Source organism: Gopherus evgoodei, unplaced genomic scaffold (genome assembly GCF_007399415.2).
Source record: "Gopherus evgoodei ecotype Sinaloan lineage unplaced genomic scaffold, rGopEvg1_v1.p scaffold_65_arrow_ctg1, whole genome shotgun sequence".
Taxonomy (NCBI): domain Eukaryota; kingdom Metazoa; phylum Chordata; order Testudines; family Testudinidae; genus Gopherus; species Gopherus evgoodei.
Genome location: NW_022060086.1, coordinates 329350 through 348737, shown reverse-complemented (window position 1 = coordinate 348737; position 19388 = coordinate 329350). Strand labels below are relative to the sequence as shown.

Below are 19388 nucleotides of genomic sequence, written 5' to 3'. Positions count from 1 at the left end.
TCCCAGGCCTGGAGTTGAGGGAGCCCAGTTGGGAGGGAAGTGGAGATGAACCAGGAGTGGATGCGGCTAAGGAGGGGAGGAGAGGAACGAGCTACAGAGGTGGAGCCTTGGTGGAAGTGGTGGGACGGGGGAGGGGCACTGTGGAAAGAGGTGAGGTGGGGTCAGGGCCATGGGCGTATAAGCAAGGCAGGACATGGGGCCTCAGGGGTCCAGTTACCAGCAATTAGAAAGGTGGAAACCCTATGAATTAATAAGCTGTACACAGCCTGATTCCTCAGTTTGTCATGGTGACACAGCACAGTAAGGCCAGGAAAGAGTGAAATGTCACTTTGACTGTCCAGTTAGTGATTCAGAAAAGAGGATCCAGCACCATATAACCAGCCAGCTCTGCACGTAGTTCAATCTCGGAGTCAGAGCCCAAGGAGAAACCATTAGGCCCCTGTATGAGTAAAGAGCTGGAGCAGCCTGTCCCGGATCTGTTTGGTCCTCACCCCGTAGATAATGGGGTTTAGCATGGGGGGCATCATGAGGTACATATTGGAAATGAGAACATGGAAATGCAGGGGCACATTCTGGCCAAACCGGTTCATGAGGGAGATGAAGAGACCTGGGATATAACAGGTTAAGGTGGCAAACAGATGGGAGCTGCAGGTCCGAAAAGTCTTGATCCGGGCATTCTTTGTGGGGAGGCTGTAGATGGCCCTGAGGATCTGAGTATAGGACATGGCAATGAAATTCAAATCCAGACCTGTCACAGAAAATAACACAAAGATCCCATAGTAACTACTAATGCGGATGTCGTCACAAGCCAGCTTCACCACGGCTATGTGCGCGCAGTACGGCTGGGGGATGATGTTGGTTCTGCAATATGGCCATTGCCTTGCCAGGAAAGGATAGGGAAGTGTAAGCATGCCACCACGTAGCACCATAGTCGTGCCAATCTTGGCCACAACGGGCTTTGTCAGGATGGTGGAATATCTGAGGGGGTGGCAGATGGCCACATAGCGATCTAGAGCCATGGCCACCAAGATCCCAGACTCTATCACCGAGAAGCAGTGAATGAAGTACATCTGGGTGAGGCAGGCACTGAAACTGATCTCTTTGGAATTGAACCAGAAGATGCTCAGCATTTTGGGCAGCATGGATGTAGACAGGCCCAGATCGGTGACTGGCCAGCATGCAGAGGAAATAGTACATGGCCCTATGGAGGCTCGTCTCCCTCTTCACAACGAACAGGATGGTGAAGTTCCCCAAGATGGCTATGACATACATGGTGCAGAAGGGAATGGAGATCCAGACATGGGCCACCTCCAGGCCAGGAATGCCCAGGAGGATGAAGGTGGAGGGGTTGGTGAAGTCAGTTGTATTAGAATCTGACATGGAGTAGGGGAGAAGGTGTCCAACTCTGAGGTAGAACAGCATCTCCTGCATGTACCATACGTCCCCCGACCTCCTCTATTTTCCCATGCTCTAGGGTGATGGTCGCAGTACAAATGCCTGGATGGAGAGAAAATGTTAATGTGAGACACTACATGCACACACAACTGTAGGCTGTTCTTATGGGTGAAGCAGATTGGTCACTCTTCACACACTGAAAAATGACATTTTCATTATTCAGGGAAATGAATTATGAACACATTATCCTACTAGTGCCAATTCCATGTATTACAGTGCTCAATGTGTCGGTAACTCCTACCCATTGTTGTCTGGGAAACTTTAATAGGCACCAGCAGGAAACACAAGTGTGGATTCTGGTTATTCATTGTTCCTTAGGCCTTGTCTACAACGCCAAGTTTTTCACCAAAAAAGAGCTTTTGGAGAAGAAATAGTGGTGGTGTACAGACTCCAAAGCCACTTTTGATGATGGAACTTCTCAGTTTCAGTGAAGTAATAACACCATCTTATCGAGAGTTGTAAGGCTTTTTAGACAAAAGTTTTGTTACTGAAGTGCCAGTGTAGACACTTGTGCTTGATTTTACCTCTGTAATTGGCCTCCTGCAGGAGTCTGACAATACCCATCCTGGCGACTCTGGTAAGCAGTTTCAACTCCTCTGTCCTGCATCGAGATAAACACCTCCCACTCCTCCCCCTTTAAAGGCCCAGGTATTTAGAAATCCCGCTTCTCATTTCCAAGGCATGGAGAGCTCACATCACCTCTTCCTAGGTGGCTTGGCAGCTCCGCACAGCAGATGCTTTCCCGCTTGGGCCACTGCAGAGCTGCGGGATTTGCTCAGTATATGGGAAGAGGAGGCTGTACAGTCCCATCTGCTCTCCAGCTGTAGGAATTTCGATGCCTATATGCAGATTTCATGTAGTTTGTGGGAAAAGAGCTATGATCAAGACACACTGCATTTCAGAGGAAAGGTGAAGGAGCAGAGGGAAATGTACCAGAAGGCAAGGGAGACAAATGATCAATCCAGTGCTATCCCCCAGACCTCCCATTTCTGACGGAGTTGGACGCCATTCTTGGGAGCAACGTCACCTCCACAGCCAAGAGCCCCATGGATATCGGCAGGGCTGAAGCCGATTCAAATTGGACTTAAACCAGAGGAGAAAGCCATCGATGAAGAACTGGAGGCATTAGAAGATGTGGAGCCCGTGCAGGGGTCGCTCAGTGCTGTGTCGAGTGAGGAGCTGTTCCCCACTCTGGAGGCATCCAGCCAGTCTTGGCAGTCACAATCCATTGAGCCAGAAGCAGGAGAGGAGACCCCTGGTAAGTGGTTTTGCTTTGTGAAGTGTGGAGGTGGGTTGAAGGCAGAGAGATGTACAAGGCTGGCTGGGTTTCTGTGTGTTGAGCATTTCCCAATACAGCTAGGCAGGACAGTGGAACAGCGTGCTGATGCACACAGAGATTTCACAGGATTCCACAGTCCTCTGCCAGAGGGTCCTCGGCAGAGCTGCTTTGTTCCTTCTCCCATTGAAGGACACTTTCCCACCCCATTCTGCAATTACTTGGACAAGGATCAACGCGGCACACAGACGAGGAGCATAGGGACTGGGGCAGAAGCCGCAAGCATGGAGTAGCTGCACCCTTGCTTCTTTGCTTACCCTCAGGAGAGAGATATCTGCCACAGTGACCCCTGCATGTGGAAATGGGTGGGAAACTTTAGAATGTTGTCCCCTTAGAGGCAGCAAAGAGTCCTGTGGCACCTTATAGACTAACAGACTTTCATGAATACCCACGAAATGATACATCCGACGAAGTGGGTATTCACCCACGAAAGCTCATGCTCCAAAACGTCTGTTAGTCTATAAGGTGCCACAGGATTCTTTGCTGCTTTTACAGATCCAGACTAACACGGCTACCCCTCTGATACTTGTCCCTTTAGAAGTGTCCTGCAACCCCTTTCACATTGCTTTTCCACCACGCACAATGTCCTCCAGCCCTGGGAACACTCACCATCCTTGCAATGTTATTGGCTTGTCAAGGGACAATCAGAAAGTGACTGGTGCATTACCAGTGGTGCATTTTAATGTAGCGTTTCAATGCTTTACATGTACTTAAAAAGAATACTTCTATTTATTGTAACTTGTGCTTCACCAGATATGTTCTTGAAGGGAGGTGCTGCAGTTCTGTGATGCAGAGAAGACAAAACAGAGTTCTGTGGAGGGAAAACAACAAGCAGGAAAGAATGAGGCATACACTAAGGATGAAACACTGAGGCTCATAAAAGTTTTGGAGCAGAAAACCAACATGCTGCAGTCCCTCAAAAACTTCCAAACTGAGGAGATGTATGTCTCTTTTCCTCTTCAGAACATTTGGAGCTCTTTCTCATGCCCTCCCATGCCCCTAGACTTTACCCGCACATCCATGTCCGATTTCTGGGATTTCACACTTCCCCCTACGCTCCATCCCCGCAGACAGCTTTTAAAACAACAGCTGGACTTACACTCAGCTCTAGAGGTCAGTCTTCCCCTGGTACGTGTCCCCCCGCCCCCCTCCGCAGGAATGTATATGTGTCTCTCTGTGTGTGAATATACATTGAATCCTGGGCCAGAACAATCACAACTGCATCCTACCAACCAAAACTTCTTTATGCATTGCAATCCCAAGCATAGCAACAAACATTACTGCTTCTCATCTTCCAAATGCTGCCTCAAAGCCTCCCGAATTGCCCCCCAGCATTCCCCTCTAATAGCCTTGGTATCTGGCTGCTCAAAATCAGCAGCCAAGCATTCTGCCTCAATAGTCCACTCTACTTCACAAATATTATGGAATGTGCAACATGTGGCTATGACCATAGGAACATTATCCACATTGAGATCTAACCTGCCATAAAGGCATCACTAATGTGCTCTTAATCTGCCAAATACACATTCCATGGTCATTCTGTCCCTACTCAGACTATTGTTGAAATGATCCTTACTGCTGTCCAGGGTTCCCATGTATGGCTTCATGATCCATGACATTAACAGGTATCTCAGGCTCCTAGGATCACTATGGGTATTTTGACATACCCTACAGGGATCTTCTGATCTGGAAAGAAAGCGGCCACTTCCAGCTTTCTAGAAATGCTGGTGTTCCTGAAGATTTGTGCATCATGCACTTTTCTGGACCACCCTGCATTGATATCACTGAAATGATTGTGGTGATCCATGAGCATCCACAACACCATGGAGAAGTACCCCTTCCAATTCATGTACTCCATTGAAAGGTGATGTGGTGCCAAAATTGGAATGTGCATGCCATCTTTCTCCCCTCTGCAGTTAGGGAAACCCAATTCTGCAAAGCCATCCACAATTTTCATGCATGTTATCAAAAGTCACAGGACTTCATAGTAGGATGTGATTAATGGCCATGCAAGCTTGCCTTAACAGCCCCAATGGTTGACTTCCTGACACCAAACTGATTTACGACTGAATTGTAGCAGCCTGGAGTTGCCAGGTTCCATACTGCAATCATTACACACTTCTCCACCCAGAGATCAACTCTCATTTGGCTTTCCTTGCAACATAAGGCTGGATTCAGCTCAGTACACAGTTCCAGGAAGGTGGCTTTCTACATCCTAAAGTTCTGAAGCCACTGCTCATCATCCCAGACCTGCATAACAATGTGATCCCACCACTGAGTGCTAGTTTCCCCAGCCGAAAATCAACATTTCACCACATTCAGCTCTTCTGTGAATTCCAAAAACTATCTAACGCTGCTGCTATCCATGTCAGACAGCACATCAGGCAACTGTGACTCCTGTTGATTTCACTAACATTTGTGATGTGCTACAGACTGCTAGAAGAGCACCGGAGAGCAGAGCAGGATCCAGTCCTGCAGACAAAGATGGCGAGCTGAGCAAAAAACAAGAGACATTAAAAATGCAGCAAAATAGAGATGGAAAAACATGGAATGCTGGGACAGAAAGCAATGCATTGTGGGATATTAAGCCTGGAGCCATGATGCACTGCAATTTGCTCTGCCTTCCCACAACACCTATCAGTACAAGGTGGAGAACTGAACTGTGGGATAGCTATTGTGATGTTTTGACACAAACTGGGTCCATATACATCATTGTTGCAACCAAGGTCCTGTAGTGGCACCACATGTTGTATAAAGGGGGTCAAATAAGGTTTCTAAGACAAGGTTGTGATCTGCTGATTATGATAATGCTGTCTGTATGTGTGGATCATTTTTGCATTTAAAGTTATAAGTATTGGCTCTATACTATATTTCAAATTTGTGCTATTCTTCTGGGTGACAACACAGACAATTTGGCCTCAGACAGAACTCTAAGGTTTTTCTATGCTGTATTCTGGATAGTCTGTCTTTGGGACAAAGAAACCAGAGGCCACATGGCAAGAGACTATAAAAGGCTGATAAATCTACTCCATCTGGTCTTCAATCCTGCTTCTCACCTCTGGAGGGACTTTGCTACCTAGTGAAGCTCTGAACAAAGGACTGAATGACCGATCGCTGCTGTGGATGTACTCCAGAGACTGGATTTATACCTGCAGTTTATTCTATCACTGCTACAAGCCTGAACCAAAAACTTTGCCATTACTGTATGTAATTGATTCCATTTAACTAATTCTAGCTCTCATCTCTATTTTCTTCGTTTTATGAATAAACCTTTAAATTTTAGATTCTAAAGGATTGGCAACAGCATGATTTGTGAATAAGATCTTACTTGTATATTGATTTGGTTCTGGGGCTTGGTCCTTTGGGATTGGGGTAACCATTTTTTTCTTTTCATTGAGATGTTGATTTTCATAACCATTTGTCTCCGTAACGAATTGCACTGGTGGTGATACTGGGAAACTGGAGTGTCTAAGGCAATTACTTATGTGACTTGTGGTTAACCAGTGGGGTAAAACCGAAGTCTGCTCTGTCTGGCTGGTTCGGTTTGCCTTGATGTGCAAAGGAACCCCAGCCTTGGGCTGTAACTGCCCTGCTTTAAGCAATTTGTCCTAAATTGACACTCACAGAAGTTTCCCACCAAAGGCAGCATCGTTACAGCTACCCACAATGCATTGCTCTCACTGTCGCTGTGACCGCCCCACACGTGGACGTGCTATGCCAAAGTTGAAAGACAGTGTGAACATGCAACAATGATTTTCTCAACAGGCTTTTGGTCACTGACCAAATTTTTGGTGAAAAAACTCTTCCAGTGTACACATATCCTAATGCAATGAAACCAGGCTAGAGAATTCATGCTGTAGGGAGTTCCTCATTCACTTGCTTGCTTAAAATCTGAGATTAGGAGGAAAACAAAGATTTGTCAAGATATGTGCCAGAAGAAAACAGCATCTAGAACATAACTTTGGGGAATGACCTGAGACTTATTGACAGCAGCTCCAAGGAAACACTTGCTTATTCACAGCAGCGACCAAAACAAAGACAGTGTTTGGATGCCTTAGGAATGAGACTGAGAATACCCTGCTCTGGATATCTGCTCAGTTTTGGCCATCCACTCACTATAAAGGATACATCAGATAGAAAGGGGATTTCTGAGGCAGGCTATGAGAATGGTGGAGACTATCCTATCCTAGGGCGGAGAGACTGAAAAGTCTGCAGCTGTTTAGTTTAGAGAAGAGACAAAGGAGGCAGCATATGATAGAGGAGAACAAAATAAAAGAACAGAACTGATTACATTCAAATGGACAAACAGAGAACAGTTCTCAACCAGTAATAACTATAGATACTTAGGGCTTCAAAGTTTCTAATTCACCAAAGCTGAGGAAAATTTTTAGAAAATTTAATTGGGAGGAAAAAATTAGACAGAAGACTGAGAAGGAAAATGGAAAATTCTTTAAGAAGAGTTTATTAGAGAGATAGCAAACCATGGTTCTTACACTCAAGGAAGTGGAGAATTTTGGCTAAAAACCCAGTCGAGTGGTGAAGTGAAGGCAGCAATTACGGTGGAGAGGAAGCAATATATAACAAATCGGAGAAAGAGAAAAGCAATACAAATGGGAAGTTATGAAAATTGCAAAGTGATATTAAAGACATCAGGGAAAAATCCATTCTGACAGGGCTAAGGATCACATAAAGGAAGTTGCTCAGTATATTAAGAAAAAAGAAATCCTAGAAAGGTACAGGCTAATTCATGAAACATTTTAATGTTCCAGAAAAGGTAAATGTATTCAAGAAATTTTTTTGTTCTTCACTTGGTGACACAGGGTCCCTGGGTGATGCTCTGGAACTGCTCCCCACAAAGCCAGGCAGGACTTTGGGGAGCCTGCTCTCCCTTGGAACAGACTGTTTTCGGGACAAGAAGTTCCCATGTCTTTACCTCCTGGGTCTCTCCTTGGAGCATTCAGCATCCTCTGCCTGTCCGTGCGCTTCCCACAGCGAGCCCACCCAGGCAGGGTCCTGGGGTATCCACTGGGTCCTCCACCCCTGCTTTGCAGTCAGACGTGACTCTCAGCCAGCCAGTAAAATGGAGGTTTATTAGACAACTGGAACACGTTCTAACACAGAGCTTGTAGGTACAGAGAACCAGACCCCTTGGCCGGGTCCATTCTGGGGGGCAGTGAGCCAGACCCCCATGTCTGCCCTCACTCCTCATCCCCAGCCAGCTCCAGACTGAAAACCCTTCCAGCCGCTTCTCTCTCTTTTTTGTCTCTTTCCCGGGCCAGGAGGTGTGACGATGCGGTTCTGGAGGGACCTAACTGAGAGTGCCAATTCAGGATTAATTGCTCAAACAGGGCAGTCACAGCCCAAGGCTGAGGTTTTTACACCTCTAAGGCTAACCAAACCAGCCAGACAAAAATGACTTCGGTTTCACCCCACTGGCTAACCACAAGTCACACAAGCAATTTCCTTAGACAGTCCAGTCTCCCAGTATCACTACCAGTGCCACTCGTCCTGGGGATGAATGGTTATGGAAACCAACACCTCAGTAAAAGACAAAAGGTTCTCTCGATCCCAAAGGACCAAGCCCCAGACCCAGGTCAATATACACATCAGTTCTTACCCACAAATCATGTTGTTGCCAATCCTTTAGAATCTAAAATCTAAAGGTTTATTCATAAAAGGAAAAAGATAGAGATGAGAGCTGGAATTGGTTAAATGGAATCAATTACATACAGTAATGGCAAAGTTCTTAGTTCAGGCTTGTAGCAGTGATGGAGTAAACTGCAGGTTCAAATCAAGTCTCTGGAGAACATCCCCTGCTGGGATGGGTCATCAGTCCCTTGTGTAGAGCTTCAGCTTGTAGCAAAGTCCCTCCAGAGGTAGGATGCAGGACTGAAGACAAGATGGAGATGAGGCATCAGCCTTATATAGGCTTTTCCAGGTGTAAGAACACTTCTTTGTTCTTACTGTGGAAAATTACAGCAAAATGGAGTTTGGAGGCACATGGGCAAGTCCCTGCATACTTTGCTGAGTCACAAGGTGTATCTTCCTCCTCTCAATGAGTCTGTTGTGTAGCTGATGGTGCTTAATGGGCCATCAAGCAGGCTAAGCAGAGCTAACACCAACTTGTCTGGGGTATTTCCCAGAACTGCAGCACCAATTTGAAATGCAGACAGTATACAGCCAATACTTATTACTTCAACTACATAATGATACAGACACACAGACGGCATAATCATAACCAGCAACCCATAACCTGGTCTTAGACACCTTATATGACCCCCTTTACATAGGATCTGGTGCCACTACAGGACCTTGGTTGAAAACCATGTTCTATATGGTCCCAGTTTATATCAATAATGTCACAGGAGGTCACTTGACCTTTGTCTCCAACACCTTTAGCATCCCCTTCCAGGGGGGAAGGGCCTGGCCATTAGTTGCCAGGTGACAGAGGGTAGCCAGGAACTGAGGCCCCCCCACAGCATTCAGAGAGAACATTAAGAACAGCCTCACTTTGTCACACTTGGAAACAATCATCACAAGAGATGATGAAATACTTTCCAGTCCATTCGCTGTCAAGCAGGATGTTAAACAGCATCTAAAGTAGAACCTTAGAGTTACAAATACCAAAGTTACCAATTGACCAATCAACCACACTCTGAAATCGGAACCAGAAGTACACAATCAGGCAGCAGAAAACCAAAGGAAAAAAAAAATGAAAAGGGACAGTTCTTTGTTTAATATAAACTGTTTAAAAAGGGAAAGTTTAAAAACAGATTTGATGAAGTTAGGAAACAATGTAAAACATAGTATGGGATTAGTTAGAAAAAATGCCAGGAATATAATTAATGCCAGCCAACAAAAGGGTGTGTGGAAAACAAGTCTTGTCAAAGAAACTCAATTTCATCCGTTAATGAGAGTACATATTTGGTTGATCAAGGAAACCATGCAGATGCAATAGATTTCGATTTCTCTAAGGCATTTCCATCAGTAAAGGAAAAAATTCAGAGAAAAATATGAACACTCTACAATATCAGCAGAGCACATGTCAAATGCACAAAAATCTGGCTAACTGATAGAGCTAGAAAGCCATTGTCAATGAGTCATTGCCAGTGAATAGGGCTGTTTCTAGTGGTGTTCTGCGGGGATCAGCTCTAGGTCTGATACTATTCAATATTTTCATGAAGGATCTGGAAGCAAATAGAAAATCACTGCACATAAAATTTGCTGACAACCCAAGATTGCCAGAGTGGTTACAATGAGGAGGCCAGCACAGGCACACCAATTGATCTGGAGTGTATGGTGAGCTAGGACCAGACAAACAAACAAAACGTTTAATACAGCTAAATTCAAAGTTATCCTCTTGGAACAGGTAAGACTGGCCCGACTCACACACTAGGACACTGTATGATGGAATACAGAGACCCTGAAAAGTATTTAGGGGGGTCATTGTGGACAAACAACTCATCATCGGGTCCCAGTGTGTGGCTGTGGCCAAAAGGACTGATGTGATCCTTGGATGAATAAACAGGGGAGTGGTGAGTTTGAGCAGTGGAAAGATTTTACCTCTGCACACAGCATTGGGGAAAACGACTACACCCAGTTCTGCTGTCCACATTACAAACTGTCAGCTAGGGAGAGAGACGTAAAGAGAGATCTACTTATCTTATGCAAAAATGATCAAGCAGAGACTTTCATGGGGAGAAAAACCAGGGTACTCATGGGCTCTGTAATCTACCAGAGAAAGGCAGAGCAAGGCCTAATGGCTGGAGGCTGAAACCAGACAAATTCCGGTTGAAACTAAGGGCCCAATGTTTAGCACTGAGGGTGATTAAAGATTGGAATGAACTGTGAAGGGATGTGGTGGATTCTCCAACTTTCCGTGGCTGGAGATCCACACTGGATGCTTTTCTGGAAGATCTGCTTGTGGACTTGTGTACACTAAAAACGCTACAGTGCTGCTACCATAGCACTTCAGTGTAGACACTACTTACCCTGACGGCAGCGGTTCCCCTGTCAGTGTAGGTAACCCACCTCCCTGAGAGGTGATAGCTAGGTTGATGAAGAATTCTTCGGTAGACCTCACGCTGTCAACACCATTGTTAGGTTGATATAGCTACATCTCTCAGGGGTGTCAATTTTTTTGCTATTGCAGAAAAAGCAAATGCAATTTTCCGTTGCATTATCAGACACATAACATGAAAATTGCCAGAGGTGATAGAACCACTCTACTCAGTACTAGTTAGGCCTCAGCAGGGGAGTATTATGTCCCATTTGGGTGGTCAATGTATAGGAAGGGTTTAGAGAAACTGGAAAGGATTCAGTGATGAGAGACAAGGATGATTCAAGGGATGGAATATGATCCATATGAGCAAAGTCTGAAGGAACTAGGTATGCTTAGTTTGGAAAAGAGGAGATTAAGGGGCGGCAAGACAGTGGTCTTCAGATACTTGAAAGGCTGCCATAAAAAAGATGGACAAAAGTTGTTCTCTTTTGCCACTGAGGGCAGAAGAAGAGGCAATGGGTTCAAACTACAGCAGAGCAGATTTAGATGAAATCTCAGGAAAACCTTCCTAACTGTAAGAACAGGAGGACAATGGAACCGATGCCTCAGGATGTTGTGGAAACTCCTTCATTGGAGGTTTTCCAAAGGAAGCTGAACAGCCATCTGTCCTGGGTGACTTAGACACAACAAACCCTGCATCTTGGCAGCGAGTTAGAGTAAATGACCCTTGTGGTCCCTTCTCACCCTGTGGATCTATGATTCCATAATGTAAAATCCTAGTGTAGACCAGGCCTTAGTCAAACACAAGTTATTGAGCTCAATACAGAGGTAACTGGGTGAAATTTAATGGCCTGTGCTACACAGGAGTTCAGTCTGGATGATGAGATGGTCCCTTCTGACCTTAAACCCTATGGATCTCTAAATAAAGAAAGTAGATCAGGCATTTATATTTACTGGCTCTCACGACACTTGAACAACGGAACATTCAATTCCATAGAAAGTCTGAACATATAACACTGATAAAAGAAAATTATTTACATAACATACCTTTGGCCTGTGGAACTCCTTGCCACAGACACTGTTGGAGCAAAGAGCTTATCTGAATGGAATGCAGAAATGGATTGACCTTTGTAGGTGATGCTGCTGGCACCACTGTTTGTTAAGACTATCTGACACTTCAAATTCAGAGACCACATTTTCATTTGCTTATAGATTTGCCAAACATTTACCGTTTGGACTGCAATTTCTCACTCCGAGTGTCTCGTTCAACCAATTTCTCAAATGAAGCTAGGAGAAAATATGTCTTGCCCATGTTGAAAATTTTGTATAATCGTTCCAGTGAGGAGTTCTAGCACCTCCATGCTTTATAGCAGATAAACATGAGGCAAGAGTCCCTCTTCCCCCCCACCCAGGCCCCCGTTAACAGCCATTGCTGGAAGAGGAGGTGAGAGTGTCTGTGCATTAACGCACATCTGCCTCCTGAGGTTTTTACTCATTTCTCACTCCAAGGGGAGTTGTGTCCCATTAGAACCCGAGCAAACTACTTGCCACGCCCTCCAGATTTGGTCTTGAATTGGACATCTACTAACACCTTTCATCATGAAGTATGCACTGTGGCACTGAAACACAGCCACTTTGGGGCTAGAGGCCATCAGCCAGTGAGGGAGTCAGAACAAAGAGGGACATATTGCCCATGATCCTGGAGCAAACTCAACCCCTCTGGCAAGGGCCCTGGGATGTTTAGTGGCTGTGCAGAGCGGAAAAGATCACAGACCTATTCTGTATCCCATCACTCCCATGTCGTGCCGGGTCTGTGGAATAGCAAGAGATGGGTCTCTGTCCCATCACTCCCATGTCGTGCCGGGTCTGTGGAATAGCAAGGATGGGTCTCTGTCCCATCACTCCCATGTCGTGCCGGGTCTGTGGAATAGCAAGAGATGGGTACCTGTGGATTCTGACACAGAAGTTTCTTCCCTTGGAATCCTTCTCATGTAGTTGTGGTCCCACTCCTTTCTCACACCAGCATCTGCGGCGACATCCCACACTGAGAACTGACAAGGGTGTGCACTGTTTATAAGACAGCTCTGTGCAATCCCAGGGGGGTTCGCTCACCCTCTAGGGGAGAAGTAGCATCTGGAAGCAAACAGGCTGGGGAACAGAGACACCCTAGCCAGTGTCTCTCTTTCCATGACTGCACTTCTCTGCTATTTATCCAGCTTTAGGGGTAAGCAGTAATTATGGGACTTTCCCAAAGGGAGATGAGAAATCTTAGCCTGTCCGCTGAGTCAAAGAGACATTAATTGCTCTGTGTATTTGTGTGTATTTGAAAATTATAGTTGATTAGTAAGACAATTAGGGATAAGGCCCAGATCTGCACAGGGTCTGATATCCTGTAAATGCCCAGGATGGCAGGGCAGATAGACAAACAAATCTGGAGATGGATGACTGAGGGAAGGCACAAACACTTTCTACAGGCACACGGGGCTGTAGATAAGGGATCAGAGATCAGTAATTCTCATCAGTTACTATGATCATACTGATTCACAGACTATTGCTCACTAGCTCCTAGCTTCCAGAAGGTATCCCCCTTTTACAGCTGGGAAAACTGAGGCAGCAGGAAAGGAAGTGTTCTGAGATGGGAATATAGCCCACGAGTCCCTAGTTGCCAATCCCTTGCTTAGTCTGTCTCAGACCTGGCTCATATGGTCTCTGCAGCAGCACAGAGGCATGGAGCTCTCTCTCCATTGGTTTCTCTAGTGAGCTGATCTCCCTTGATTTCTGTGTGGCTGCTCCCACTTACAGCAGCTGAGGATTTGGCCCAAGACATTTAATTGGAGATAAAGCGTCAGCAGAGACTAGTGAGCTCAGAGTGAAGAGTCCCAGATCTGCCACAGATTCATTGGGTGACCTTGGGCACAGCCTCTCAATGCATTAAATGGAGATAATTATTTATTATTCCTAGTTTGTTGCTATCGAAAGGTCCTAACTGGGGCCTTTGAATCATGCTGCACTGGTTTGGACCCTTGCAGCACATCACTGGTCTCAATGAACTGTTTAGCATTCCAGGCAGCGTGTGGCCCCTGATAAACAAGCAAGATGAGGCTGAAGACTGAGCTGTGTGGAAACCTGATTGTGTGGCTGTAGTTCTTAGCTGTTTCTTTAATAAATTCCTCCTGTTTAAGAAGGACGGCAACTCCGTGAATCACAACGAACAAATAGCATCACTGCATCTAACACAATGCAGAGGAGCAATGGTTAGAGCAGTGGTGCTGGGAAAGGGGGAGTCAGGACTCCCGGTTCCTATTCTCAGCTCTGCCACTGCTTCATGGTGTGGCCTTGAGTAAATCAGTTTATCGAGATTATTATTTATTATTTATTATTATTTATTATTCCTGACGTGTTGCTATCGAAAGGTCCAAATCAGGGACTACAAGTCACAAGCTGCACTGATTTGGTTCCTTGCAGCACATCGTTGATCTCAATGAACCATGTTGCATTCCAGGCAGCGTGTGGTCCCTGGTAAACAAGCAAGACAAGGCTGAAAACTGAACTGTGCGGAAACTTGTTTTTGCGTCTGCAGTTTTTAGCTGTTTCTTTAATAAATTCCTCCTGTTTAAGGAGGAGGCAACTCCACTAATCACAACACACAAATAGCATCATTGCATCTAATACAGCCCAGTTCGTGGTCCCGTCTCATTATGTGGTCTTGGGTAAATCAGTTTATCGCTACGTGGCTCAACCCATCCATGACATGGGGAGAATGCTGCCTGGATAAAGAGCTTCTAGATGTAGTGATCAAAAGCTTCACACAGAGAACGTTAGACTGAGCTTCAGCCCCTGGGCAATGGGTGCCCTGGAGTTCCAGATAAGGTGGCGTGTGCATGTGTAAATAGCTGGCTCATGGTAGATGTGCTGTTTATCTCCCTCCCTGTGAGCTACCTAAGCCACCCCAGCCTTTGCCCAGCATCCCACCTTCCCAGCTAACACAGGGGCTGTTATCCTCCTAGCTTCAAAGCTGATCCCTTGCCCTGCCCCAGAGGCCTGGCTCAGGGCAAAGGGATCCCAGCACATCTCCACTGGCGGCCCCCAGGGATTAGGGACAACAGGGAGATGAAACTAAAGAAGTAAACCACACAAGGTTCTCAGCCCTCAGGACTCCATAGCTGAGCTTTAGGGCTCACAAGCTGTAGGATGCACAGTCTCACCCGCTGAAGGACGATGCTGCTCCCAACCTCAGCTGCTTTTACACAGCTTCCTGGTTTCCCTCTTCGCCTCCCATTGGCCTGTTGGCCCCAGTGCTGTGTCCTTGCTGCACTCACTGAAGGCTCCTTGTCGGGCAGAAGCAATTTCTTTCCCAGCCCTGGAGAAGAGAGAGCCCAGCTGGAGTGGTGGGGATGGAGATGGAGTTGAACCAGGAGTGGATGGGGTTGGGGAGGGGAGGAGGGGAGAGAGCAACAGAGGTGGGGCCTTGGCGGAAGTGGTGAGATGGGGGAAAGGAGTTGTGGAAAGAGGTGGGGCAGGGGGCAGGGCTATGGGGGTATAGGCAGGGCAGGGCACAGGGCCTCAGGGGTCCAGTTACCAGCAATTAGAAAGGTGGGAACCCTATGAATTAATAAATTGTACAAAGCCTGATTCCTCAGTTTGTCACAGTGATACAACACAGTAAGGCCAAGAAAGGACGAAATGTCACTTTGACTGTCCAGTCAGTGTTTCAGCGAAGAGGGACCAGCACCATATCACCAGCCAGTTGTGCATGTAGTTCAATCTCAGAGTCAGATCAGGAAGAGAAACTATCAGGCCCCTTCATGAGTAAAGAACTGGAACAGCCTGTCCTGGATCTGTTTGGCCCTACACCATAGATGATGGGGTTGAGCACGAGAGGCATCAAGAGGTAAACGTTGGCAATGAGAACATGGAAATGTAGCGGCACATTCTGGCCAAACCGACCTGGGATGTAAAAGGCTAAAATGACAAAGTGGTGGCAGCCACAGGTCCAAAAAGTCTTGAGCCGGGCGTCCTTTGTGGGGAGGCTGAAGATGAACCTGAGGATCTGGATATAGGACACGGTGATAAAAATCACATCCAGACCCATCACATAGAATAGCACAAAGAGCCCATAGTAACTACTGATGCGGGTGTCGGCGCAGGCCAGATTCAGCATAGCTATGTGTGTGCAGTACGGCTGGGGGATGACGTTGGTTTTGCAATATGGCCACTGCCTCGCCAGGATAGGATAGGGAAGTGCAAGCATACCACCGCGCAGCACCACGGCCAAGCTGATCTTGGCCACAATAGGGTTTGTCAGGATGGTAGAATATCTCAGGGGATGGCAGATGGCCGCATAGCGATCCAGAGCCATGGCCATGAAGATCCCAGACTCCACTGCTGGGAAGCAGTGAATGAAGTACATCTGGGTGAGGCAGGCACTGAAACTGATCTCCCTGGAATCGAACCAGAAGATGCTCAGCATTTTGGGCAGGGTGGATGTTAATAGGACCAGGTCAGTGACAGCCAGCAAGCAGAGGAAATAGTACATGGGGCCATGGAGGCTCAGATCCATCTTCACAAGGAATAGGATGGTGAAGTTCCCCAAGATGGCTATGACGTACATGTTGCAGAAGGGGATGGAGATCCAGATATGGGCCGCCTCCAGGCCAGGAATGCCCTGCAGGATGAAGGTGGAGGGGTTGGTGAAGTCAGTTGTGTTGAAATCTGTCATGGAGTAAGGGAGAAGGTGTCCAACTCTGAGGCACAATGGTGTCTCCTTCATCTACCATATGTCCTCCTGACTTCCTGTATGTGCCGAGGCTCTAGGGTGATGGTCGCAGTACAAATGCCTGGATTGAGAGACAAACTTGATATGAGACACTACATGCACAAGTAAAGGTGTAGCAGATTGGTTGCCCTTCACACACTGGAAAATGAACATTTTAATTATTCAGAGAACTTAATTATGAACACGTGATGCTACTAATGCCAATTCCATGTTTTATGGTGCTCAGTGTTTCAGTAACTCCTACACATCATGATCTGGGAAAACTTAATAGGCACCAACAGCAAACACAAGTGTGGATACTGATTATTCATCATTGTTCCTTAGACCTTGTCTACACTGCTAAGTTTTTCACAGCTTTGGAGAAGAAACAGTGGCAGTGTACAGACTCCAAAGCCACTTTTGATGATGGAACGTCTCAGTTTTAGTAAGGTAATAAAACCACCTTGACGAGACTTGTAAGGCTTTTTATGCAAACGTTTTGTTGCTGAAGTGCCAGTGTAGACACTTGTATTTCATTTTATTGCTGTAATTGACCTCTAGAAGGCATCTCACAATGCCCATCCTGACCAGTCTGGTAAGCAGTTTCAACTTCTCTGTCCTGCATTGAGGTAAACACCTTCCACCCCTCCCCCTTTAAAGGCCTGGGAATTTTGAAATTCCCCTTCTTGTTTGATCGGCATGGAGAGCTCACATCACATCTTACCAGGTGGCTATGGCAGCTCCACACAACCAATGCTCTCCTGCTTGGGCCACTGTGGATCTGCTGGATTGTCTCAGTTTATGGGGAAAGGAGGCTGTGCAGTGCCAGCTGCTCTCCAGATCTATGAATTTCCATACCTAAGGGCTGATTTCATGCAGTGTGTGGGAAGAGCTGTGATCAGGACACACTGCAGTGAACAGAAAAGGTGAAGGAGCTGAGGCATGCCTACCAGAAGGCAAGGGAGGCAAATGGTCAGTCCAGTGTTGTGTCCCAGACCTGCCATTTTTAAGGGGTTTGACACTATCCTTGGCAGCAATCTCCCTTTACACCCAAGATTGTTCAGTGGTTTGAGCATTGGCCTGCTAACCCAGGGTTGTGAGCTCAATCCTTAAGGGGGCTGTTTTGGGATCGCGGGGGAAATCTGTCAGGGACAGTACTTGGTCCTGCTAATGAAGGCAGAGGACTGGACTCAATGACCTTTCAAGGTCCCTTCTAGTTCTGTGAGATAAGTATATCTCTATATATTTATCTAATGAGTCCTGGCTGTGGAAACAGGTGGGAAACTTTAGAGTTTTGTCCCCTGAAAACTGCCTCATGACCCCTTTCACGTTGTTTTTCTCCCATGCACAATGTCCAACAGCTCTGGATACACTCACCATCCTTGCAGTGTTTGCTGGCATATGTGCTTGTCAAGAGTCAACCAGAAAGTGCTTGGTGTGTTACCCGGGGTGTGTTTTAACGTAGCATTTCAACGCTGTATGTACAGTTAACAAGAATGCTTCTGTTTATTGTTACTAGTGCTTCATCAGATATGCCCTTGAAAGGAGGCACTCCCTCCATTCCAGACCAGCATCTCTGTCGGAAAAGAAAGTGCCCAAGGTGTAGCAAGGAAGATATCTTCCGGGAAGTGTTGCAGTTCTCTGATACAGACAAGAGGGAAAGCAGGCAACAAGCAGGAAAAAAAAGAAAACGAGGTATAAACTAGGAGTGCAAAAGAGAAGCTAGTGAAAGTTTTGGAGCAGCAAACCAACATGCTGAAGTCCCTTGTAACCCTCCACACTGAGCAGATGTGTGTCTGCCAGCCTCTTCAGCACATTCAGAGCTCTTTCCCATATCCTCCCCTGACTCCATCTGCACATCCATTCCTGATTTCTGGGACTTCACGCTTTGCCCTACACTCCACTCCCACAGATAGCTTTTCAAATGACAGCTGGACTTATGCTAAGCTCTAAAAGTCAGTCTTCCCCGGGCACCTGTCTCCCCCCCACACCCAGGAATGTATGTGTGTCTCTGTGTGTGTGCATGTTGTTGTGTTTTTTTGAAAATAAAAGCAAAAGTCCTTGAATAATAAGCACTCTTTATTTGTTTCCATGCAAGTTATGAGAGCAGATGGCAGCAGGAAACAAACAAGCAGTTTTATCATTTTCTTGCATTGAATCCTGTGCCTGAACAATCACAACTGCTTCCCATCTTCGAAAGCTGGGCTTCATTATGCATTACAGTCCCAACTGTAGCAACCAACATTACTGGTTCTCATCTTCAAACTGTTCCCTCAAAGCCTCCCAAATTGTCCCCCATTGATCCCCTCTAATAGCCTTGGTATCTAGCTTCTCAAAATTAGCAGAGAAGTCTTCTGCCTCAGTAGTACACTCCTGGGCAAACTTTTCACCCTTTTCTTCAGAAATATTATGCAATGTGCAACGCATGGCTAAGACCTTGGAAATATTATCCACGCTGAGTTCTAACCTGCCATGAAGGCATCACCAGTATGCCTTTAATCTGCCAAATGACCATTCCATGGTCATTCTGCCCCTACTCAACCTATTGCTGAAATGCTCCTTACTGCTATCCAGGTTTCCCAAGTACAGTTTCATGAGCCTTGGCATTAACGGGTATGTCAGGCTTCCAGTATCATCACTATGGGTATTTCGACATCCCCTACAGAGATCTTCAGGTCTGGAAAGAAAGGCCCCGTTTCTAGCTTTCGGTAAAGGCCGGTGTTCCTAAAGATTTGTGTGTCATGCACTTGTCTGTATCACCCCACACTGAAGCCAGTGAATGCTTGCGGTGATCCATGAGCATGTGCAACATCACGGAGAAGAACCCTTTCCAACAGATA

The 19388-nt window shown here is 46.3% G+C and overlaps 1 protein-coding gene and 1 pseudogene across 1 annotated transcript; both read right to left on the bottom strand.

Moving 5' to 3' along the window:
- Positions 1-431: 431 nt before the first annotated feature.
- On the bottom strand, positions 432-1380 carry LOC115643626 (annotated as a pseudogene).
- Positions 1381-15570: 14190 nt separating this feature from the next.
- Positions 15571-16461, bottom strand: LOC115643625 (olfactory receptor 52R1-like; the record flags this gene model as incomplete). Its single annotated transcript, XM_030547627.1, has 1 exon — positions 15571-16461. A coding segment is annotated over one exon (891 nt), but the record flags the coding sequence as incomplete, so codon positions are not given.
- Positions 16462-19388: the final 2927 nt, after the last annotated feature.